At 42.9% G+C, this 25,499-nt stretch overlaps 1 protein-coding gene and 1 long non-coding RNA gene across 10 annotated transcripts in view, besides 1 other annotated feature; one reads left to right on the top strand and one right to left on the bottom strand.

Moving 5' to 3' along the window:
• spir (spire) overlaps window positions 1-23,663 on the bottom strand; it is a 37,168-nt gene extending 13,505 nt beyond the window's left edge. For all 9 annotated transcript variants that reach the window (NM_001299171.1, NM_165323.3, NM_080115.3 and 6 more), the window contains exons 1-4: window positions 22,468-23,663; window positions 12,802-12,872; window positions 684-801; window positions 152-261 (exon numbers count right to left, since the gene is read on the bottom strand). In NM_001299171.1, coding sequence (NP_001286100.1) covers window positions 152-261; window positions 684-801; window positions 12,802-12,872; window positions 22,468-23,062 — 894 coding nt within the window. In that variant the 5' untranslated portion in view covers window positions 23,063-23,663. The remainder of the gene's footprint in view (window positions 1-151; window positions 262-683; window positions 802-12,801; window positions 12,873-22,467) is intronic.
• lncRNA:CR43606 (long non-coding RNA:CR43606) lies at window positions 17,259-18,877 on the top strand. The gene is made up of 2 exons (NR_048018.1): window positions 17,259-17,587; window positions 17,921-18,877. It is a non-coding gene; the product is annotated as a long non-coding RNA:CR43606 (long non-coding RNA).
• Window positions 23,664-24,255: 592 nt separating the features above from the next.
• Window positions 24,256-25,499: part of a mobile genetic element that runs on past the window's edge.

Raw genomic sequence — 25,499 nt, 5'->3', positions numbered from 1 at the left:
ATTGGCGCACCTCCAAACTAGTCTGACTCACCCTTGGATCGGAGTTCGAATTTGCATTGGTTCGATTTGGTTTGGGTGCCTGGTTTTTGGCACATCATGCCACGAACCGATTGCAAATGTCAGATACGATCGACTCGAATTGGAAACCCACCTCGATTATGTGCTCTAGTTCTTTGGTATCGTTGCGCTCCTCCTCGGATTCGTCGTCCCAGCGCTTGTCGCCCTCGTCGATGCCCTCGTCAATGCAATCGTCGTCTGTCTCTGCAATGAACAAGATCCAATCAGCTCTATAAGGTTCGGAGTTTATTGTATTATAATTATTTTTATTAAATGTATCACAAAGAATACGTGATTCATGGCACGCCGCCTCATTTAACCTTCATCTTGTTTTCGCTTGTGAAGCCCGATAAACGGGGCTTTTGGTTTAAGAAAGTCCCTGCCTAAATATAAAAAAACTGAGCTCAGATTGGGAACTTTATTGAGAGATTTAATTGCTGTTCTAAGCTACATAGTATATGTATATCTGAGTCACAAAGAAACGAGTACAACGCGATTTCACCATTTGAAGAAAATAGTGTCAATACGGAATGTTCTTTTATCTCATAATACTTGAAGCTTGACCTTAATATACTAAGATGATTATGGGCCAAATCTATAGCTCATTCCCGAGAATCCATACTCACCATCTGCCGTCATAAAGTTGAACAGATTCTCCAGCTCCTGTGACACTTGGCACTCCTCGTCCTCCGGCAGATTGTAATCCAAGGCGGTGTAGACGATTTCCGCCAGTTCGCTGATAATCTGTAATGGGATTAAACGGACAAATATTAAATATAATAATTAGAGGGCTATGAAAAAATGGCATGCCATGCCGCCAGCAAAATGCAGTTGAAGTTGGGGCCGAAGGTTAAGGCCGATGAGCCATAAAAAATTGTGCAGCGTGTAATGCAGTTAACCCCCCGAAGCCCTGAAGTCTGCGAGTCGGGGATTCCGTGTGCCTTGTTCAGACAGCAGTTCATTAAACCGACACTCTAATTGGAGTTTGAAGTTGACGGAGCTTCGTTGGAAAGCAGAAAAAAAATATATATATATATATATCTGTATACATATATATTTATATGTAATTGGTGTTCGGGAAGTTGTAGAGTTCAGGTGCAGCAGGCAACGAGCAGCGCCAACTTCAAACAGCCAAGTGCAGTGTCAGCTGTTGTTTCACTTTCACTTTGGCGTTGGCGAAATCACTTGCCGAAAAAGCTACAAGGTGTTAAAGCATCCAAACATCCGAACATCCAAGCCGAAGAAGCCAAAGCCGTTAAATAATATTTCGCTGGCGTTATTTTAAGACCAGCCAGTGAACTCGTCTTCATCTTCATCTTCACCTTCAACGCCGGCCCAATCTCAATCTCAATCTCGATCCGCATCCAAATCTGCGCGTGGGCTGCCGGCGCCGCCCACACACTTTATGCACATTATGGCACATTTTCTCAGCCACGTTCACATGGATTTGTTTTTATCGTGGAAATTAAATGATAAAACATTGTGACAGCTGTGCAGTGGAAGCAGTGGAAGCAGTGGATGCAGTGCCGAGTGGCATTTCCACCCGGGGCTCTGCACCACTGAAGAGGTTGACAACAAATGTCAGCTAAACGCTTCCAGCGTTTTTGCCCCTCCGTGGAGTAGGAGACCCTTACATCATTTGCCGAAGAATTGCAGCTGCAATGCCTGTTGCACCGCAGCAGTTGCAGTTGCAGTTGCAGTTGCAGGCGTTGAAGGTTGAGAGACATAATTAATGGGAAAATTATGGAAGAGGTGGAAGTCAAGTGAGCGCAAGTGGGATATAAAGTGTAGTGGTGGAAAAACAAATCCAAAGACCGAACAAATACAAACAATCCGATTGTAAAATAGTAAATGCTATTTGGTGTTTTATGGTTTAATGTCACATCAATATTAAATGACATAAATGCCAGAAATGCAATAATTGATTCATTTTATAGATTTTTTTTAGGAACATGGGATAGTTCTTATACTTAAGGAAGTTCCTCAGAGAAAAATGTCTATTAAAATTTATAGAAGTTGGCATCATTAGGCTGAGAGAAGGCGAGGTCGCCAACTAATGATCACGCCCAGCAATTAAGAGTATAATGACAGCCTATATAGGTACAAATCAGGCGACTTTTAAGCAGGAACCACAGTCTTGTCTTGTGAATTTTCCCATGCAATTAGCAGAGAGAACAGAACTGGGAATATCTTTGGATTCGGAATGTGCATTGTGGACGGTGAACCGTAGTGAGGCAAGGTGTAATATGCCAAAGGCAACCGCTTCGTGGCTATTTCTTTCCCCACTTTGCATATACCATCAGTCTAAATAAGTGAGTCTGTCTTTGTCGAGGGTGCGCCTGTTCCCAATCCGACGATTCTCAGCGAAAGACAACAACTAAAAGAAACTGCTCCCCGAACTCGGGCTAATATCAAAGTTGAAACCACGGACATGCAATGCGGCAATTATATAGTAAGCCAGTTGCCAAAGTTCCATTTCGGTTTTCGGCGAACAAAGGGTCTCCACTCCACCCACTCCACCTCCCATCGTTGTCAATCTAGTCAGTTTAACCTTTAGCCTGACCTCCACGTTGAGGATTTACTGTACTCGCTTTGTTGGTTCTCATCGGCTACTGCCTGGCTATTTCTTTTTTTTTTTTGGCCAGTTTGGACATTGTTTTATAAGCAGGAGCTGCTGAGTCAGGCGACATTAATCGGGGGAGGGAAGTAGGGCTGTCTGGTGAGGTGTGAATATTTGAATGCACTTGGGGGCGCAGCTGTAATTGCCGACTGTCCGTTCAAGTGCATGAAAGTAGATTAACAAAAGGTCAAATCGATAATCAGGAGTGTTTGAAAGGCTAGACTCTTTTGGAAGTAACATTAAAACTAATGTGTAAAGAGACAATAACTATTTAAAATGCCTATTATCATGGAAGCTATCCTTATGGATACATTCTAGGCAGGGAAACTGTTACTAGGATATCTAATAGTTCTAATATATCTCGAACCAAGACCACTTTTCTCAGACAAGAAACTTTCGCGCACTTCACTTTGATATATTTATGTACGGACTTCTTGCAATCCTCCATTATGACTACCCATTGTCTCCTAAGCATCTGGGGGAATCATAAACTCCTTGTCTGGCCATCTGCCACCACTCTTTGCTCGTGACCATTCTTCTGCAGTCTCGAGTCTGCGATCTCCTACTGTTTTCTGTGATCTACCCACTTGACTTGACCATTTCCTAGACGCTGGCTGTCGCTATAAGGATTCACATTTTATGCAATTGTTTCCATAGAAAGAATGCCTTGTATAAATACGTATATATATATATATATAGAGGGATGTAGCATATATATAGGCAAACGACAATCGGCAGCCGGCGCACAAGTAGCTCTCGACTTGGCCACTTCTCCAGGCTATCTGGTCAGTCGTGATCAATGTTGGCAGCAGCAACATCGCAGCAGCAACTGCAACAGCAACAGCGGAAAAAAATGCGACGCCAATGTAAAGCAGCATAAAACGGTCGGAACTCTTTTTTCGTTTTTCTAGGAGGGATTGGGGGGCTGGCTGAACAACGTTGACAAGGCGACGCTGGCGACAACGATTAAAATCTCTAGGGAACAGAGCTCACAAAAACAAGAATAAGTAAAATAAATAAAAAGTCGCAGAAAGAGACAATGAGAACTGGAAATATTTTTGTAAATTACAATGCAATTTTGTGCCACGCACACAAAAGGCTCGCTTTTTGCTTCTCGTTCTCCTATTTTTGTTTGCTAAGCCCGGTCAACTGTTTCGGGTCCATTAAGCACTTTACATTCGATGTGGCATGATCAAAGTGGCTGAAATTTATGGCCGCTGATACTGAGATACACGGGACCAACTGCCTGCCCGCGACCAAGACCCACTGTGGCCCACAGGCCAGTGGGTTGAAGGAAACCAAACCACATCTCGGCCGGCTGGGAGCAGGTTATACAATTTTAGATTTTCCAGTTTCTCTGCCAGGCATCCGAGATGGATGACAGGGGCGACAGGTGGGCATGGGGGCATGGGGCATCATGGGGGGATCATTTGTGATAAGGAGATGGCAGGGGAGGCCAATGAGTATGCATGTTTGACCCAAATTCAAGACAAGACTCGAAACACAGCCCAGAGAGAATTATGAATATGAGCGGTAAACAGGGGGAAAGGTTTGGTATTCTAAGCAGAAATATTTCCAGAAATATGTATGCATATGCATTTGTTTTATTTTATAAAGTAATATTCTGTTGTTATTCATTAGGTTCCGTTTATAAGACCATAATAAAATGTATACAAATTTTTACAGTGCACCACACAAGTCGCATGTCATCTAATAATTGCGTTCTCAGCTTATCAGCAAGGTGTCGTCCCCACACTCAAAAAAGGCAGGGGAAAGTGAATGGGAATGAGAATCGAAATGAATGTGAATGCGAGTGGTAGTGTGAATATGAGCGGGGACTTAAGTGCGAATGAGTGCGGCTCGGTATTTGTAACTGTCTTGAAATAATATTTGCACATTTTACCAAGACCGCCTGCAATTAGCAGGGGAAATGATTATCAGGCAGGTGGTTCCACCGTCCACCCACCTTTCCCCTTTCGCCCACCTCATTTTTGAGGTGCATGTTGCCTTGTGGATTTCAGGTGAGTCTGGTGCTTTTGTCGTTTTCTTGTCTTTTGTTGCCAGCGACTCGTTTGCCTCGCAAACTTTTGTTTGTTTCGGCATAGACGTGCGAACTGGGTTAATTTTCTATATACATATATATATGTATATATATAATAAATCTATGTACAAGATATAGCTATGCTGGTGCTACAATTATTGTTTATGTTCATGTAGAAAACGGCAATTCACACGATTCGCAACGTCTAAAATTGTGAATAACAATAATTTCCCATTATTTTCTTTCTTTGCTGATACCATAAATACACATACTTTTGGCCTGAAAAGTGAACGAAAGAGGCAAGTATGCGATCTGTTGCGAACTGATAAGGCAATTACGGAGTTGAGAATGTGGGGCACAGCGCGAGATACCGGGAAGCCCCTAGAGCAACTGGCATATTATGACTCATTGAGGGCGATCCAATAAGTTAATTTTAATTTTTCTTTCTATTGATAATAAATATTTTAAAATGAAGTACAGATTAAAGACATTTGCTCCTCGCCTTCGTGTGCTCATGTATGCATGGGAACCTATTTCGCCAATTTCGCCCCAGTTTACCCAACCCATCCATCAGCATCGACCGTCGAATGCCTCAATCAAAACGCTTAGTGCAGTTCCGGTAAGTTCTCTGGTCCCAAGATCGGACCAGGCCACCTAGAAATAATACCTTCTCGAGCACACAGACAGAAGACTGAGTATCTTTTGAAGACAGGCTTAGAAGGAGAGATCGGAGATTGCGATCAAAGCCCTACAGCATCCAATGGGCAGCAAAAGGCAGCAGATCGGCCGTCAATATCAAAAACTGAGACCCAAGATCCCAGCGTCACAACAGACCGACGGACAACACATCGATAGTAATCGATAAACAAGTTTTCGGATTTTGGGGAGCCAGGTGGGGCGTAATCCCTAACAGCATTATAACGGAACCGAAACAAAACGCTAATTGTACTCGCCTCTAGAACATGACTCGAATCAAAGAACTGCCAAGGGGCCATAGCCTACAAAACGCTATATATCAATATTTGGGCATCTGCGGATCGGGTCGGCCATACAGAGGGCATCCAGAGGGGGTGGTGATCATACTGGTATTGATGGCGACGATGAGATAGCACAAAACGCTGGCGTTTAATTGGGTAATTGGCTCAAGTACCGTACGTATTACCACCGGCGGACCAAAACAGAAATTGAAATACTCGCACATGACTGCAGAACTCAGTCGAACCGCTCTGAACTCAACTGCCCCTCGAAATCAAACGACCGCGAACACGTCGCGAAAATATACGACTAAAATCGGTCATAAAAACGGGCTTAACATCTTTATAATATTGCCATTATCTGCGACATAAAACACGAAAAATGGTAACATCGAAACCACGAGCCACAAGAGGCATACATACAGATTAAAGACATGTATGATTGAATTTTCGAAGTGAATACTACTTCCTTTTCAGTGCATAAAACATATCTGAACGTGAATGCAATTTATTTCTCCCTGTGCAGCGGTTATGGCAACCACTACACCCCTAATGCCACTAAATTGCAAGTGTGCCTATGAATCGAGCCTGGCCAAGAGAACTCGGAGCTGGCAAATAGAATAGAATGGCTAGTGCCGGGACCAACTCGTGACTGGCAACCAGTTGCCAGAGGTTTCCCATGACGGGCTCCAAACTGGACGCCAGCAGCAACTCCTCTATGTGCAGGCAGGTCCCAAAAATTAGATAGATACAGGTATATACGTATATGCCGCACGTACATATCCGTTTATATATGTATGTATGTTGGAAAAGTAACTGTTACTCTCCCAAGTGAACCAGCAACTTGTTTGGCGTCTTCTTTCCATTTTGCACAAAATATAGAAGAGGTTGGCGAATTCCTGATACTCATCATTTAGGAGAAAATATATCTATTAACAGGACCAGTAAGTTATTTGTGTATCCACATAGACATTGCAATAAGTATAGCCTGTGGCCTGGGTCTATTTGGTTAGCTTTTCAAGAATAATCAAAGGTAACGTAATTTTCAACTATGCTTTCAAAAGATTCAAGAGAGTGGAGGTTAAGCCCAACTTTCGTTAATAATTTTCGTAACATTTAAAATAGCCCACCTATTCCTACCACCCAAACAGCCAAAGGGTATCAAAAAAAAAAAGACTGGTTCGCTATTGGAGTGTTGTTTTGGGGGTCTTAAAGTGGCAGAGCAATTGAACAAGTGAGTGCCTGGCATTGGTGTGTATCTGTATCTGTGTCCGTGTCCGTGGCCTGGACCCCAACTGCATCTCGTCTTTGGAGGCTGCTGGGCCGGCCCATTGAAGTGATGTTTTAATGAGTCCTTTATCACGTCCATGTGCCACGAACTGGCAGCCCCAGAAATGGGTTTCAATGGGTTGGGTTTCGTCCAGCGAGAGCCACGAATTATGGCTTCATTCCCACAGAGAAATCCCAAGTGTTAGTCCAAGTCGTTTGCATTTATTCTAATTTCGAGTGTGGCCCCCACTTGAGGGGTTCCTTGTGGATTTTAGGTTCTTGAATTGTTCATTGTTTGCCTAACGGTCAGCGACGAGGAGGAGGTGGAGCGGCCTCAGGCGTCAAATATTGACGTGCATTCAATTCAGATGCTTAATGTTTGTTTAGGCGCCCGAAAGATTGAAGTCTGTGGAAAGTGCAGTTTTAAAAAAAATGGGAAATACAATTTAATGTTTGCCGTTGATTTGTTGTAGTTTTTTTGAGAAATGTAAATTCTATAAGAACTTTTATGTTGACGACGTAAAAAATATATTGTCAAATCGCACCTCTACCATACAAAACATATAATCTAACATAACATATTGTCCTCAATCGAAGAAAACTATTTAAATAGTGAGACTTAAACCAACTTAAAGTTACATTTGGTATGTAGATAGATCATAAAAAGAAAGCAAGACAAAGATCGCTTGATCGAATAGCGATCCTGACCAAAAAAAATATATATTCACGATACACACTTCACAACGAATCTGAAGTACTCTTTTAATTTGGATAATAACGGATAATAATGTGTAGTATACAAAGGCTTATAAGTAAACAGCTCACTTCAACTTCTAATTTCGCTCAGTGTATTTATGGGCAAAGCACGGCGGTGCATGCAATTACAGACGCTCGTGAATACAATTGCTCCATAGAATCAGCTCCAAAGACAATCCCGTAGCACCAGCTCCGTCGAGCCATGAAGTTTTTGCCTCTTGGCTGCCTCTCAAACTTTTCCTCCGTATCCCATATCCCATATATACCATTTCAAATTCCACTCCCACTTCGGCCATCGTCTTCATCCGGAGGCCCGAGAACGTTTAGTTGATCGACACTTTTATGTTGACGTCGTGCGCGCGTTGTCATCGTCATCAACATGGTCATCATCCCCATCCCATGTGATCCCCATGCGATCCCCTACGATACCCATACCCGATCTCTTGGCAGTTCTGGTGCTGTGCCTGCCATCCATTGATTGATTCCCTAGAACAATGGGCCATGGAGCGATGCGTCTGTGCCGTCACCAAGGCGAACTAGCAACAGGCGTCGAGTGGCACAGTGGGACAAAGTGTTTGGTTTGTAGGAGAAATTCGGGGGGAATTTAAAATGGGGTATATGGATTGATGGCAACTAAGTAGACTTATAATTGTTCTACTTTTTTTTTACATTTCGGATGTATGAACTATATACCCTTTTAGCATTGGACACTAAAGGTGTTAGCATGGTTTTCAGCTACTCTCGTCCCACTGCGCCATGTTTCGCCTATTATAAATGCGTAGCTATAGCAGCTAGTCATATCCAGAGTCGTGGTTGTAGCCGGAGTCAGAGAACCAGAGCCAAAACCAGAGAACCAGACGAAGCATAAAGCAAACGGCGAGGCACTCAACCAAGTCGCCATCCAGAGGCAACTCATTGTTTTTGGAGCTGGCCAACGGCGGCAGCAGCAGCAACCAAAGTTGCAAGTGGAAGTGGCAGCAACTGTTGCTTGTTGCTGCCGATGTTGTTGCTACTGGAGCATAAGGCATACGAATGTACCGGGACGAACTGAACCCATAAAAGTACGGGCGTGCCAGTTAAATGGAACAGGTAGGCCAGCAGCTGTTCACGCTCTGAAAAAGCGATGACTTATTTCGTTTAATTTTTCAAAGCAAAACAAGAAGAAGAAAAAGAGTTTCGAGGCGGAAAGGAACGAAACCCGAGAGCCTTATTTTATGCATAATATTTACTGTAAACAATTTGCACGCTTTTTTAATATTAACTCGGCGTAATCATCAAACCTTCATCTCGCACCGCAGTTTGCATTGGTAATTGCTCATCGCACGGCGTTGACTTCACTTCGAAAATATTTATCCCAAATCGATGTCCAGACGTTAAAAACTCGCTTTCCGGCCCAATCAGAATGAAATTGAAGTAAGTTGCGCATTAAATTATACTGGCCTACGAAGTGTGTGTCACCCGATATCTATGATATTTGGGCCACGGCTTCTGCACATCGTGTGGTTATCTATTTTGGAGATACGAAAACTCTTTGCACGAGACTTTTAGCCCTGACAACCAAAAGCGGTTTCATAACCAAATAATTGTTTTTTTTTTTGTGTAATGAATTTGGACTTTAGGCGGGAGAATACGCTATGGAGGTGGAAAACAAGGCAAAGAGATGATAATCAAGGGTTTTAAAGCGTATATTAAGTATATTACTCAACCTTGCGTCATTTAAAGGGAATTAGATTGTGGGATGCTTAGTCACCAGATAGCAAAAAGCCTTGGGTTGTAAAATAAGGCAGAGTAATTTGTTATTTGACTAGAACTACTTTTCATTGTATCACGTGAACGAAGTCAATTAGATTTAGTAATTCCATGTCGCTTATGAGATAGTAGTTTAGAAAGATCAAATGGTTGGGAAAATATTGAAATGGTGCTAGTTACACAACACGACCTTCACGAAAATGTAAGCGCATTAATCCGGAATCGTCTTCCGGCAACATTAAACTCGCCCAGCTTAATTATGCCCTGCCCTATTCGGAATATTTAGCAATTCGCCCGTATAAACCAATAAAAGGAAATATTAAAGCCGCCTGTCAAGCGAAGTAATCCTATTTGGCGGCCCCGAAAAAGCCGCCAAAGCCACCGATTTCCGACTTGGACTCCGACTTCGATTCCCTCGGGTTGGTGGCGCACCCAACAACAATATCGGAAATCTATAAACCAATTACAGAAGTGCCCCTACTTTGCACTGCAAAGTTCAACTCTACGAAAACCCATTTATGGCAATGCAAGCGCAACAAATGGAGCTGGCCAAGCCCTTAGCCAAACTTATGGAAGATATTGGATGGTGTGGGGGTATGTATAATACTTTCGAAGGTTTTATTCAGCCGTTTGCCCAGTGGAGCAGTGGAGTGTGGCGAAGCGCATCCCCGATTGACTCACTATCTGGGGTATGGATAACAGATTTCTAGGCGACCTTAGTGGGCTGGGCAGACCGCAGAAATTCGCCAACCGACGACTTCCTAGTCCGCATCCCCGAAAGGCAGACGGCCTGTCATTTAGTCAGTCAGGCATTTTGTCAGTTAGTCAGCTTGTTAGTCATTCCAACTAGCCATAGCCAGGCACAGCTAGCTGCAGATCACGAGTTCGGGTCTGGAAAAGCGATGAAGTCTTCTGCGGTTAGTGGGCTGCCTTTCAGCTGCAATTTGTATCTGCATCTATAAACATACATATCTCTTTGATACCTCTCGCGCGCTTAGCCAGTATATATGTGATCATCGATTTTTGTACTTTGCATAATATGCAATGATGACAATAATGATGATGATGATGTCTGGTTTGTCATATGATAGGCGCCACAAGTTCCGCATCGCATCGCATCTCATCGCTTTGGTCTGTCCTTTGGGCAATTGCATAACCCCAACTTGGCGATGGGAATGACTGGGGACCCAAAACAAAGGTCAAACATACCCAAAGTGCATTTACGAGCGGAAAATGTCACTGCACGCGCTGTCACTCTTAACGCTCAAGTCTTTGGTCTCCGGCAATTGTTTTTTCCACTCAATTTCAATTGTTGTTGTCGGTGCTTTAAACAAACAAATGAACATTTTTGCGCATTGCAGTCGCACTTTTAACGCCCCTTTCGGTTTTGAGGGGGCGGACTAACCTTACCAGCGACAACCAACCCCTGGGTAATTTTTGCAATTGTTGTATAATATTGTCCAATTTCAGCTCGTTTCGGCCGCTGACGCGACTCTTGATTTAGTGGATCGCAATTTAGGGGCTCACGATGGGGTGGCCAAGCTAATTGGTATATATTTCCTATGTCGACTGCGATTTTTAGTGATCCTTTTACATAAGGTATCTTTTAATGACTGCATAAAAAGCTAAGATGGAAGTATAGTATTGAAACAACTTTATTTTCAAGACCTAACAGCATTGGATGCAGAGTACAGAGCATCATTTCATATGGACTCTTTTGTTTTAGCCATAAGATTGCATACAAATTATTATAAGTTTATTGTAAGCAAATGCAACCTTATCTTATTTACAAGGGAATTTCCTCCGTATTTTCATATTTATGAAGGAATGTATGCTATCCGACTTAAATAGGGCCTTCTAAGATCATAAATTATAGGAATTTAAAGGTAGCTCTAAGAATGCATTCGGGAATTTCTCATGAAGCGCGGACACAATGGAGTTGCCTTGTGCGAGTTGTGTAGAATGAATATATGGCGAGTACACCCAAGGAACGACCTCCATCGAGCGGTGAAACATGCATATTTCCCACACAAACACACCCATTACGGCAAGCACACTTAATTGAAAACGGCATCTATGTTATACATATATGTAGTTTGAGTATGCAGCTTGTGGCCGGTGAAAAGAAACAACAGCGAGGGGCAAACTAAAAGATACATTAAAGTTTCCAGGCGTGGAGAAACTTGGCGCTTCCATGTTACGATCTTCTTGGGCCCAAAATGCAGTTGGCCCTGTTTGTGGCTGCAGTTGCTCACGGATTTAATTACCTCGCTGAGATCCAAGCCTGCCTCCGCACAGGGTTGCTAACGATCACCATGTGAATTCTTCGGCGTTGCGCCTGCGCATTTCCTCAGCACTTTGCCTCGTTTTCTGTAGTTTTCTGTAGCTCTCGAGTTTTTGGCCTATGGGAACTGAAGAAACCTTACAGTGCATTCTTCGTGGTACTCTTTTTGGGCAGCACTTTCGCATGTGCGGCTATGTGTTGAACATCTGCTAAAATTGCCATAAAATCGTTGATGGTGCTGTTGCGCCGTCAACACTTTCACACATTATGCTAGGGAGCTTGTCTTACTGGTTGTAGCTCATTTTGTTTTATGGCCTGTTCAATTTGATGTCAGCTCTGGGCCTTTCGAGATAGGAGTTCGTGTGGGGGATTTTTAGGGGGCTGATTGAAAAGCGGAGTGGGGCATGGCAGAGAAACTGAGGAGCTCAGCTCTATCGATAACCAATCGATAGATTCAGCACCTAAATCTCTCGAACAACCCAAAGGAAAGCGATGATATCTTTTCCATAATCGACAGTCCTATATCTTTATAAGTATCCTTTTTCCATTCCGATTTAAATTTGTATTCTAATTGCGTTCTCTTTAGTTTTTGAAAAGACGATAAAGACTATAACCCTAATATAACCAGATGATTGAGAGCTAAGCTTAATTAGTGCACTGCAGTTAAAATCTAATCTATTTAAGCGACACTCAACGCGTTTTACGACCCTATATATTAGTATCCGTTCTTGTTTCAACTCTTCCGCCCCTCTGATTAGAAATCGCCGCTGCGGGGTAAGAACCCATTTCTTATATCATAAATCATTAGATCTCAATTTAAGTCCGAACCGGAACCGTAACAAGACAGCAACATGACCACGAAATGAACTCATTTTGAGTTCACTTTACAGGCCGTAATTCTTATCTGTAATCTGAGGGCACTTAATTGTCGCCAACAACTGGCCGACACGTGAACGATCTCCAAACGATCTTTACGATCCATTTAAGTCCGGAGAACAAGATTGAAACACCGGGAAATACTCGTGGCTCAATCAATCGAAGTTGAACTCACCTTTCTATGCGAGACGACGAGCGGCGGGTGATGATGTTGATGGTGGTGGTGGTGATTGCTGTTGTCGAACGCTGTTGAGTAAACAAATGGAAGATTAAATATTGTAAATTAATAAAAGACTTTGTGCAAGTGCAATCAATAAATTCGGTTACAGTTAGCGGGAAATCATAAACGAGTCAATTGCAATTAAGCAGAAAGCCAAACAACAGCAGACATTGTTCACCTTTCCAATTGCATTTTAAAAATATGCAAACATTTCGAGTCTCAATTTAGTTTTCTTAGCTCCGCAACTTCCGCACTTGATGGCCAAACCCCGAGCATATAAAAGGGGGAAAAGCGGGGAAAAACGGGCTGAAAAGCGGGCAGAAATTGTAACAGAAATAACAAATACCAGTGTCAGTGGAAACGGGTTCAGCAATCATAAACTTGTTGTGCAGACAGTCAGATATACCGGGGCGGATTGGCGGTGAGTTGGCGGTACAGGGAGCGGTATCGGGAGCGGTACTGGGAGCGGGACTGGGACAGGTGGTGCTGACTGACGCTGACTGGCGACTGGGTGGAATGGGGCGGGGCGGGGCGGAAAATTGTCAATGGACAAGCCGAGCAATTGTATTATAACTCATATCTCTATAAGCCACATAACGCGCCTGGCATTTTGTTAAACAATTAAATGCAATTTCGAACTAAAAAAAAAGTTGACTCAGCAGCGCCGCTACTCGACGCTCATGCCAAGGTGCTCGAGTTGGTTTTTTTTTGGTTTGATTGGCTGACCGGCCGGCTTTTCATTACAAGCTGCGACAATGGAAGCCAGGGAGAAAGGGGTGAAGTGATGGGGGGTGGCTAGTCAGTAGCCCCATATCATGGCCCAGCAATTCCACTTTGCAATTTATTAAGCGTGACTGACTGACCAACCGGTTGGTACGCCACCCAAAACTTTAAATACCCACATAGGCAAATATTATTGCAATCAACTTGATTCTGCGCTGAGATAACACAGTGGGGTATGTTAGTTTTATGGAATATTCATGAAGTTATTTACGGAGCTTTCAGTTTTATGCATATTTAGTTTACAACAGAAATAATAGCATTTCCTTTTTTTTTCCAAATAAAATCATATGTATTATTTACACGTGCTTCAATGTCGAAATAAATTAATTTTCCGCTCCTAAGCTTCGCAATTAGAGTTTCCTACCTGATTTACTTCTACCGCAATAAAAAGTTATACAATCCCGAAGTGATTCATAAGTCCCATGAATTGCGGGCATTTGATCTTAGCTCTTTGGCCCTCCATTGTGTTGGTTCCGCATTAAACTCTCGACCTAACTACAGGTTAACGAAGTTAGCGGGTCAGACAACCAGAACACAGTTTTCGGAAATAAACCAAAAAAAAAAAAAATGGTACAAAAAAGGCTGCACACGAAAATAAGAGACGAGCTCAAGTGCCCAGCATGATATCATTATGATGTGGTTGTCCATCACATTCGCAGGAAATGACTCAAAAAGAGCTAACTTTTCGGGGGAAGAGGAGGACCAGGAGTTGGGGTTTTAGGCAAATTCATCCCAAAATTCCAACGCGGACACGACATGCCGCGACTCAATAATTAAATAACAAATATAACTCTTCGAGGCAGGCAGGCAGTCGCTTTCAGCTTATAATTAATTGACATTTAGCAAAGAATTTCAAATGGAAAGAATGCCTCTGCCATCTGCGAATGCTGTCGAAATTTGCGCAAAGTTGGGCTTTATTAATGCCTGATTTATGGGACAGCCGTAACGCTTCTTCACTGCGAACATGTGCATTTGATTGAGCGTTATTGAAAAAGCTTGCGATCGTTACAATTTAAAAGTTCATGCCGAATCAGAAGATCAGCAAACATCTGGCAAGTACTTAAAATTTATAACTGCTGTAGTTTATTCGCCATATGTTGAGGCAGTATATTTTGTATGATTTTTCATCTGCGTTAAATAGTTTAGATTATCTAAGGCATTGGCTTAGTGAATTTAAGCAATTAACTAAATGGCCATAAATAAAGGGTAATTGCATGAACCAATTCTTGGTCAAAGCTAAGGTCTGTAGATTACATTTAAATACTAGTTGTTTTTAGTCTCAATTCGTCTATTTTCACAAGGCCCTATAGGTGGTGGCAAAATGTATAAAATCACAGTGCCCCTTATCTTGGAATGAATCACCGGTCGGTCAATGCGTCAATTCGAAGTCGGTTAATTGGCGAACCGACATTGGTTACCAAAGAGAGTGGGATCCTACTTTCCTATACACATGATGGTGTTGTGCACTTTGCTCGCTCCAAAGAAAGAAATTAACGAACCCATTTCGATAAGATTAGATTGCCGGGGAACCGCTCTAAAGCGTGGACATTCGAAATTGAATGGGGAAAATTGCATTTCCGATTGGAAAATTGCGAAAAAACATCGAAGTACACGGCGAGCAGTCTCAGGGTCAGACAATGGACTTTCCTCCCGTCGAATCCAATTAATAATAATAAAGCCAAGCACTTGGCCAGCCAGGCTTCCAATTGTTTGGCTGCCACGGCCGCGGCAATCTCATCATCCCACTTGCATTTCATCAGGTTCACTGGAAACTATATAATAAAGTTTTATAAATGTGCTGCTGCGGGATTTTGTGGTAGAGGTGATGGTGGATGGTGGAGTGCATGGCTTTGATGGTTGACCAAGTGGCCTCATGGCAATTTACTTTCTAATGTCAGGAAAGTCATGTGCAAGTCAACGGCAACCGCACGCTGACTGAGTTTCTTTTGGTTTGCATATATCTTATAGAAATTGATAAATAATCTGGGCAAAAACTACGATATCTATGCAGATTTGTGAGCAAAATTAATTAGAAGCGGCGAAATTTGTTGAGGCGTTAGAAACGTTAAAATCGTCGGCATTTTAAAGACCATATTTTGCCACTGCCTTTTCAACCTCGTTTCTAACCCATAATTTAAAGACGCCGAATGCCTTTGGCAATCGTTACACACGTGGCGATGTACATATGTACATATTTTTACATCGTCTATGGGCATATTTAAAGTATTTATCAATCAAATGCGGGCAATGAGCTGTTGATGAGTTTGCTCCCCCTCCTCTGATTTATTTCGGCTTCGTTTTGGTTACACCTAAGTGCCTGCCGCGTCTCTGCATTCAAATTATAAATTAATTAATAAGCGCGGATGAATAATGGATCAGGAAATGATAGATAGTTGCCAATTAACGTAATTACGGGCGTTGGTTTTTCGAGTGGTTACTCAATAATCGAGCGGAACTAAACTTTGTAATTTTAAACAGAATCAAATTGGTCTTTTTTATTCAAGTTAATATGTTTTGGTCTATTTCATTGGGCCACTGAGCTTCAATTTGTTACAATTTTCTTTCAAATTTCCTCATTAAGTGTACACTTCTAGACGATATTTCTGATTTTTCCATAGTGTAAGCCATAACATTAACTTAAAGATTACCCCATAGATCATTAACTCAAAACCCATATTGCCAACCAAATTCCCAGGCTATGTTTTGGACGTTCATTGATGGCTGCTTTTTTACATCATTTACATCATAAGGAAATTCACAATACAAGCGCTTAGTGCCCACAAAAACCTAACACAATCCGATTGTAACCACTGTGACGAAACAATTCCTGCCAGAGATATTCCGAATCAAGTGAATGGCATTCCGAACACAGCCCCAAAAACCACAATATCCATGATCCCCATTCTTCAATTATCGTGTGTGTATATTTAATATTGCATAAGGTCTGGAATATAGTTCCCTACAAAGGGCGGGGACAAAAGATTCCCAATTTTGGGCATGAACCGCTTTAAATGTCACTCTTGCTTTCATCTTTTGTGATCTCGAGAGAAAGAGCATAAGTGTGTATGTTTATGGCCACCGATACCAAATTAACGCAGACAAATAGACGAACAAATTCATAAGATATGCAGACTATGCAAATTCGCCACCAAATTAAAATAGTTTGCAGCTGAAGCCAAAGTCAGGCCAAATACCCACTGAAGATAGCCGGCTATCCCCGCGTATCTGTATCTCAAAGCACAAAACACAAAAAAAAACAGACTCGTCAACAGGTTGCTGCGGCGGACCAACAACAATTGTTGTTTATGGCAGTGTTGCTGGTGCTGTTTCCACTCTTTGAGAAATGTGAAAGATGAAAGCGTAAATGCTGATTAAAGATTGTTTCTTTCATACGTATGCCGTGTACATAAATTTATATTGTAATTTCAGCACCGGCGATATGCAAAGTGAAAGAGATTCGAGTTTTTCACTGAGCCGCAGTCAGTCAATCAGTCGGTCGGTTAGTCGGTTATGATAACAGCGATATGGCACCACCCGCTCCACAGTCTTCAGTCTTCAGTCCCCAGTCTACAGTCTACAGTCTTCAGTCTTCAGTCTTCAATCTTCAGTCTTCGGAGGCAATCTGCAGTCCGCCGTCTAATTTCACAGTCATCAAGGCGCGGTATCAAGCCGCGTAGAAAGCGAGAGTCTCGATTACAGTTTAGTTGCGCCTGCGCAGTCATCGCGGCCCGTGGAAAATCGCCATCAAGGTGAATTACCCCAACCGGAGACGCCCACGCCCCCCAGTAAATGTGTCAAGCGAAATTGGATCGGCGGCTGAAGATGAATGTATCTCGTGAATACATCAATTAAACGGCTAGGCGATTGCGATAGAAGGTGCAGAAAATGAGATGCATGTGGGTTATCTGCAGACTGAAATGGATTGGATTGACTGGGATAATAATTGCTGACCTTGGAGGTATATAAATTACCTTTATTTAAAAACGGAGCTCAGTGAAGAAAAACCGACATAACCACTGACAAACCACTTTTAAAGGAACATGGATACACAAAACAAGGGATCTCCTTATTTTTTTGTGTACTTGACCAATCCCAACAAGGTCGTTTGAAGCTACAATAATCTATGACTCCACCCCTTATTAAATAATACTAAATTCTATCCAAGGCTTCTAAATTTCCCTGCAAAAGTGCTAAGAATGACCGACCCTAGCTTAAGTAAATGCCCATAAATAGACCCTTATCTAATGTATACACAGTACAATAATATAGCTTATCAACACTTTCTTTTCAGTTGGCTTGTTCTACTGCATATCCGAGAGTCAGGTTCCCATGGAGCAGATTTCTACAGTTCACATTCGTTGGAAACACGGGTTAACAAACCTTTTAGCAAGTTTTCTTGACTACCTCCGCGTCAAAGCTGTTTATATGGCTGCCACTCGACGACACACATTTGGTATATATGTACTTTAGCACATACATTAAGCGGCGAAATATAGGTGTTTTATTTACTTACAAAAACGATAAGATAGGAATACGAAAAATAGCTCTATCGGGGCGCATTTACTCAACGACTTTGCCGCTTTCGATTGCGTTTAATTGCATCAAAATTTATTTATAATTTGGAGCGTAAACAAGCGATTCAGGGTCAATCGGATCGGTTGAGCCCCAAATGTGTCCGCTCAATGGACCCCACAAGTGTCATCCACACAACGGAGGAAAAGCGCGCCACAATTTGGATTATCGTCTGATTTATTGGGTCTGCGACGCACTTTCAAAACCCAAGTCTCTTGCATTGAGTATCTACGACTGTGTCCGAAGGCGACACAAAGTATTTCCATTTCAAAATGCAGCCAATGGTCAGCGGATTTCGTAACTCGAATGCAAACTGCACAGGTGGACAAGTTTAGGAGAGGCCCAAAAAATAAAAACACAAATACAAAATACAAAATAGCCCACCGCATTTGGGTCTCTGAAATTTGGTTCAGGTTCGTCGTCGTGCTTATGTCATTTGTTGTCATTATGAAAAAATTATTATATTAATTGTGTCCCAAAACTGGAGCGTCAACACAATAGCTGGCAATTAAATTTGGGTCTATGATGTGTCAAAAAAAATATAAGCCAACGCGGAAACCTAAGAGCACGTGGTGTGGTCCCCTGGAAAACATAAACTATTACTGCCGCTTGATAATAAATTCATTTCAGACAGCTACCTAATCCGAAATAAACATAATATATGGTCTCGAATTCCAAGTTACTTTGAGTGGATTACGAAGGTTGCAAAATCGAAATGTTTGGCGTTTGTGAAATAACTTTGGTGGCTAGCTAAAACATTTTCCCAAAGTCAATATCTCAGCTTCTGTGGAAACTGTGGAACTATAAATTAGCTGCCACTAATCGAAACATTGAGAGAAGAAATCGTTGACCTTATCATCGTAAATTGAAGCCATTTCAAAACTCCTCCATCTGAAAATGCCCCTCTCTAATGGCTAATTGAGCCCACTGAAGTGCCTAATAAATAGGCGGCACATTGCAATTATCATTTGGTAACTCTTCATTTGGACTCCACCCAAAGCTTTGCCAGACAAAGAGATAAGCCCAAGATTAGCAACAATTTACCCTCCGACCATTTAAAGATACTTCCAAGAGTCTTTCTTCATTTTCCTCCACACAACGGACAACAAAAAGTGCACCAATTTGCTGCTGAGCTTTAGTTTCGTTATAATTTTGTTTGGTTTTTTTTTTTTTAGTTTCGGGCCATTTTTCGCTGACCGTTGTTTGGGTAATTTTTAGTGTAATTATTTAAACATTAAACCAGTTGAGCGGCCAGTTGTTTGTATTGTCGGTGAAAACAAGAAAGTCATAGACATGAAAATAACATATCATCACCCAAGCGGATGATTCGAGGCCAAAAAGGGATTTTTTCTAGCTTTCTTTCCGATCTCTTTGATTACTTCGAGTGAAATAAGTTTGGAAACGGAAGAATCAAATTAAGTGAGATGAATCAAATGAAAAGCGGCGAAAATAAACAGAGTAAAACACAATCAACAGCTGACTTGGAAGAAGAGAACCTACCGCAACAAATGTTCCCTTTCCATTTTTCCTATGCTACTATGCTTACGATTTTCCTGTTTTCCGGTTTTCCGATTTTTCCGAACTGCGCATGACCCATGACCTTGGGGAGAAGGCTCCACAAAATACGTGGGCGACTTTTCCAGTGGAAAATTTGGAATAAGCGAACACCTGCTGGCGCAAGCCATTTCCCAATTTTCTGCGAGCCTGCTGAAAAACGTAATGGCGAGTTTGTGTGTTGACAGATTCAAGCGCCAATTTTATCGGTGCGCCCGTGAAAATGTGGAAAACTCTGTGGAAACTGCTGCGCGCCTAATCGAGGCGCCAGAGGGCGCGGCGACCCGACGGCGCCGCCGACGTTTTCCCATCAAAAGCTCCGTCTCCCACGCCCCGATTTCCATGGTCGCGGGTGCTCCCGAGGGTTCCGATGGCCTCCGAGGGTCTGGAGCCGAATTCGACACAATCAATGATTCGCTGCGCCCGTGGATGCGGTTGTCAGGAGGCGATGGAGCGCGATTTTCAGCCAGAGACCAACGGAAATCGAGACCGAAATCGAAATCGATGCGGCAAGTTCAAAGCCCGCACAGCAACAATGTAACCTGCGAGAACGTTCCACCGATTTGATGTATTTGCTTCGGATAACACAGAAGCAGCCGACCGAAAGCCATTAGAAGGTGCTGAATCTGATGGCATCCACCCGTCTGGTCCGTCTCCCATCTGTAATAACTTGTTTGAGCAGACTAATTGCCCCCGCTGGCGGTTCTCGAGGTTCCCGGGCCAAAACCTTTCGATATCTCACCTAATGGCTTGGATTTTAGCGGCTGAATTAGCGGCAATTAAGGTGTTACAAGGTGATCTCTGTTTGGCCCGAGGAAAGTTCTGATGATAAGCATAAACAAAGGTTACGTGTGAATTTAGATAAGAAATTGACGATCACAGACCTTTAATTACAGAGGTTTAAGAGCTAAGAACATTTTTTAAGTTATTTATAAAAGAAAATTTCTGAATTTTAAGTAGTATACTGAAATGGGTTTTAAAATCCCCTAGGACTTCCTACAGCATTATCAGCCATCTATAGTTCCTTCACCTCCGAGTTACACAGTTCAATTAATACTGTAACTTCCTGTATCTGCGTGCCCTTAAGATTACCCATGTAACTGGCTAATTGTCTATAAGAGCTAACTAATTGGCCACGCTGATACAAAAGCCGGCTATAGGCAGAGTTGGCCTGGCCAAATAGAGATAGACAGGCCCATACGAAGAAAGATGCAATGGAATGCAGTTAATGCTGCAGACCAAAAGCTGAGCTGAGTCACATTAAGGGCCACCTAGGAGAACGAAATCCAAGATTCCCATCACTACCCACTCAGAAACGCATTTTCCAATTAACGTGGCTTATCTAAAAGTCGATAGATTACCGACCTGTATTTTGACAGTCCCCGCGCAGACGAATGATTAAACAATTAGCTGCGAGACAGACTCAGACACGTTCTGTAGATTCAGAGATCGAGAGGCGAAAAAGTATCCCCCCATCAATTACAGCGAATGCAGGGGGAATGCCGAAAGGAAAGGCTGTGATCGTTACACTGGAAAAAATCTACTTTCGTAGATTTGGATTCGATTGTATTGCGGCAAGGAAAAGCGTTCAATCTTCTGCCCAATCCGAACATGACCTGCCTTTCTTCCAGTGATACTTGTGCTCTCCGAGCTACAAAAGAAAGTGAAAAACACTGCTGATAGGGTACTGGGATGGTACCTTCTTCATGGGAGTCGCCGTTTACACTTTCCCAAGCCAGCACGCAATCAGACAGAAGGCAGAAGTGGGGAAAACCCCAATCAAAGCTGGCTGGCTGCATAACTTAAATGCAGAGGTCATCATCGGATGGCGGATAGTGTGGGTTGTTTGTTTGGAAAGCGCTGGGGACTCCGCTGGCGATGGCCGGGCGATGCCAATAGTCAGATGGATGGCACACGGAAACCCACATCACGGCAGATGTCCGAAAATAAAAGGCCGAGAGAAAGAAGTTAACTGTGGCTTATTAACTGAAAATGAAAGCGTTTGCCGAAAAGACAAAGACCCCTCAGCATTCGGAGAGGCATCAGCGCAACCGGTTTTCCGGCCCAGCTAATCACAGCCCCAGTTTTCATCACTGTTACAGTTCCGCATCTGAAGTCAACACCCAACTGACCTCTGACGGGCCGAAATACACATAAACTATATATATATCTTTAGGAAGACTCATAAAAAATAATAGGAAATATTGCTCAAAGGATACAGAACTTAACACAAAGTCGAAAGAATATACACGGGTTGCTAGCTTAAAGGTAGTCAAATTGCATTTGCGTGCAATGTACAATAAATTATTTGTGATTAAAACATGTTACTATAATTGTAAGGAAAAACGACATTAAAATGTCATTTGGGGTTGGCAGGTTCATTAGGTTATCAATCCAAATTGTTAGTTGATCAATGTTGTATTGAACATTTCCACTTCTATATAGATTCTAAAGATTGCCAGTTGTGTGCAGCACGTTAATAAATAAATGTTATAACATTAATAACTATGACTATAGATCAATTTTAGTTCAAATATTTTCAGCATGATTTAAAAAATAATAAATTAAAAATTCAAGGAATAGAAGATTCATACTAAGTTAATTTCCGTTAATTAAACAACTGGCATAAACTGCAGGAATATTAATTTCCGCTAACTGTAGCCGTGAGAAATATGTATGCATATTGATTTTTCAGTAGGTCGGTCTGCTTACCTCTGTTGATGACGCTGCTGTCGCCGCTGCTGCTGGCGCTGTGGTCCGGCTGATCCACAATCACGTCGTGCTGCGGGGGGAGGGGGATCTGCTCCTGCTGCAGTTGCTCCTTAGGCGTCAGCTGATCCGGGCCGGAGAAGTGGACGCTGCCGTCGCGATGGAAGTGCAGCTCGAATCCGGTGGGCAGGGCGGCCTCGTAGTCCGCGGCACAGGTGTGCGCTTGTACGGCCACCTGGTGGTAGAGCCCGGCGAACTGGTGGATCAGGGCCCAGGCCTGGTCCTCGGAGAGCGGCGCCTTAAAGGAGTCCAGGATGTCGTGCAGCGTGACGCACTGTTCTGGCGAGGAGCAGCGGTGGAAGGCTTGCAGGATGAGCGGGCGGGCTTGGCCCGCCTGCTGGGGATGCGCACTGGAGGACATGGCCAGCTGGTCCGCTGGCAGCTTGTGTTGGGCATCGCCGTTGGCGCTGTCCGGCGATGTGGACAGGAAGGCGTCTTCCTTCGCGTCCTTGAACTTTCCACTCGGGGTGGGTGTGGGCGTGGCCTTGACCTTGGTGGGCGGCGTGTCCGCCTGCTCCTCGGCCTGGTGCTCCGTCATTATGTGTGTGGGCGTGTGTGGCTATCGATGGCTTTCAACCCGATTCCACTGCAAACCCGGCACTGGCCAACATATAATTGATTTTTTTGCCTCTTTCGGGTGGGCTAACCTGCAAAATTCGCGGTTTGTTTTTGGTTCGATTTTGGTTTAGTTTTGTTGTTGTTGTTTTTCTGTGTTGTGTGTGGTAAATGGCAAAGGAAACTTTAATACAATAATAACACAACACGAGGGGATGGAATTCGGATTCCCGACGTACACGATTCTAATATTTTGTTTGTCGTCAGCTACATTAAACACAAAGCACAGGGTATAACAAAAAACACATGATTTTCGCTTGAGAATATTTTAAACTGGCGTCACGTTTTTGTTTTCGCACTTCTTAAGTCGGCATTCGCAAATCGCCGTTAGACTCTGCTAGAAATTTCACAACACTGAGGAGATGGAAATCACGCACTTTGCTTTATTTTTATTTTCTTCTGTTTCATTTGCATTTCTTTATTATTTGAAATCTCTCTGTTTTTCTTCGGCAATCGCACTTCGTTTTTTCTCACCGGCTATTTTTTACACACGTCCGTTCGCCGCGAGTTGCTAATCGTAAATGACACTCTTGTGCTCAAATGCATGCAGCATGCAACAATGTTACCAACTTAAATGTTGCCGGAACGGCCGTTCCAACTTGAGTTAAGAGAGCATTTTGTTCGTACAAGAAGAGAAATATCTTCGTTGTGTTCTAAATGAAATTTGAATTGGAATTGAGGGATTTTTTTTTTAATTAAAACTGTTCTTTTGAAGACAGCTGATTCACCTAATAATAAGATCACATCAAAATGTAGAGTCAATTCGACGGAGAGCGAGAAAAAAAAAACAAACAAGCCCGCGGGAAAAACATAAAGTTTTCTCTTTTCAAATTTGTTGCTTCAAAACGAAAAAAGTGAATGGTCTCTTGTTATGATATACTCTCTTTTTCCGTGGAAACATGCATAGCAACAAGATGATGCAACATTCCCAAATGTTGCAGACTAAAGTGTTGCCGACTAAAATGTTGACGGATCAGCCGTTCCAATTGGAGTTGAGGGACAATTTTTATTCGTAAATAAAGAGAAATTTTTTCGTTGTCTTCTAATTGGAATTAAGGAATTTTTGGGGAGCGACAGCTGATTTACATAATATAAACATTGATTACAAGAATATATTGTAGTATGTGCATATATCGAGGGTACACTGTACCTATAAGTACACAGCAACACTTAGTTGCATTGCATAAATAAATGTCTCAAGTGAGCGTGATATAAGATCACCCATTTATGCTTTAAGCTAAGTCAGCATCCCCACGCTGGCCGCTGGCCATATATGCGCATAAGCTCTCTCTCTCTCTCTCTTATACATATATATATACGCTGCTCTTCTGCCGCTGTCGACGGCGGCGCAGTCGCAGTATTTAGGTAAGATTAGACACTCTGTAGAGGTTAAGCGGGCAGAACCGTTTCTGCTACTCGAAGAGATAAGAAGAAATAAAAAGGTGGCCTGACGGCTGCACCCAACTGCAAGGAAAACACGTGTTCTCAATTGGTGGCATATATTGGTTTATTACATGGCGACCGTGAGGCAGGAGCCTGCGATCTGAGGACTACTGAGGAAATGCTGCTAATATTGCCGATTTGATTTGGGAATTCTAAACAGCGACAACAGGTGTGAGAGGCAGGCCGCCCCTTACACCAGTGCGGGAGACCTAGAGACGGGACACTGATGAAAAAAAAAAGAAACAAAAATACTGAGTGAGTAGAGTGTGGTAATGGGCAAACGCGGATGTCAGGAAATCAAAAATAAAGGTATAGCACATATTAAGTGGCTATGATATACAAATAAAACACCGCCCCCATGGGCAACGGCACCGAAATTAACTGCCGAATTAGACTTTCTGAAAGAAAACCTCCAGCAAAGAAAGCCGAATACCACAACTCACTCAGCAAAAATAGAAATAATCAATGAAGAAATAACTGAAAATTCAACATCACCCAAGCCGAAAAGACCCGACGTCTGCATGAACGACTGCCCTCGACCATTGTAAGCCGCAACAGCAATTAGCACGGCATCCTGCGAGGGTAGGATTAGGATAAAGGATAAAGGATTCCACCGGCGCGCCGCACATGACAACAGCGAATGTCTACCAAGCAGACGTTCGAACACCCTGCTCCTGTCGAGCAAAGGGATCTGCCAAGTATCAAAGAGGTAATAGAGGTAGATCCGTCCGCGGGACCAAAGCCCTTGACCATACAAGAGTACAAGGCACGGACTGCAGCGAGGGAGCAGCCACCTAAAAAGAAGAGGGGTGGCCGCCGGATTAAGTTGCTCAGCGCCCGGAGGCTCAACATCGAACTACTGAAGACGGCAACTAATGAGGAAGACCGGCAGCGCTACAAAGAGCGCCTTGCAGCCA

This window comes from Drosophila melanogaster, chromosome 2L (assembly GCF_000001215.4).
Source record: "Drosophila melanogaster chromosome 2L".
NCBI classification, from domain to species: Eukaryota; Metazoa; Arthropoda; class Insecta; order Diptera; family Drosophilidae; genus Drosophila; species Drosophila melanogaster.
Note: the sequence above shows the minus strand (reverse complement) of the source record. Positions and strands in the feature narration are given on the sequence as shown.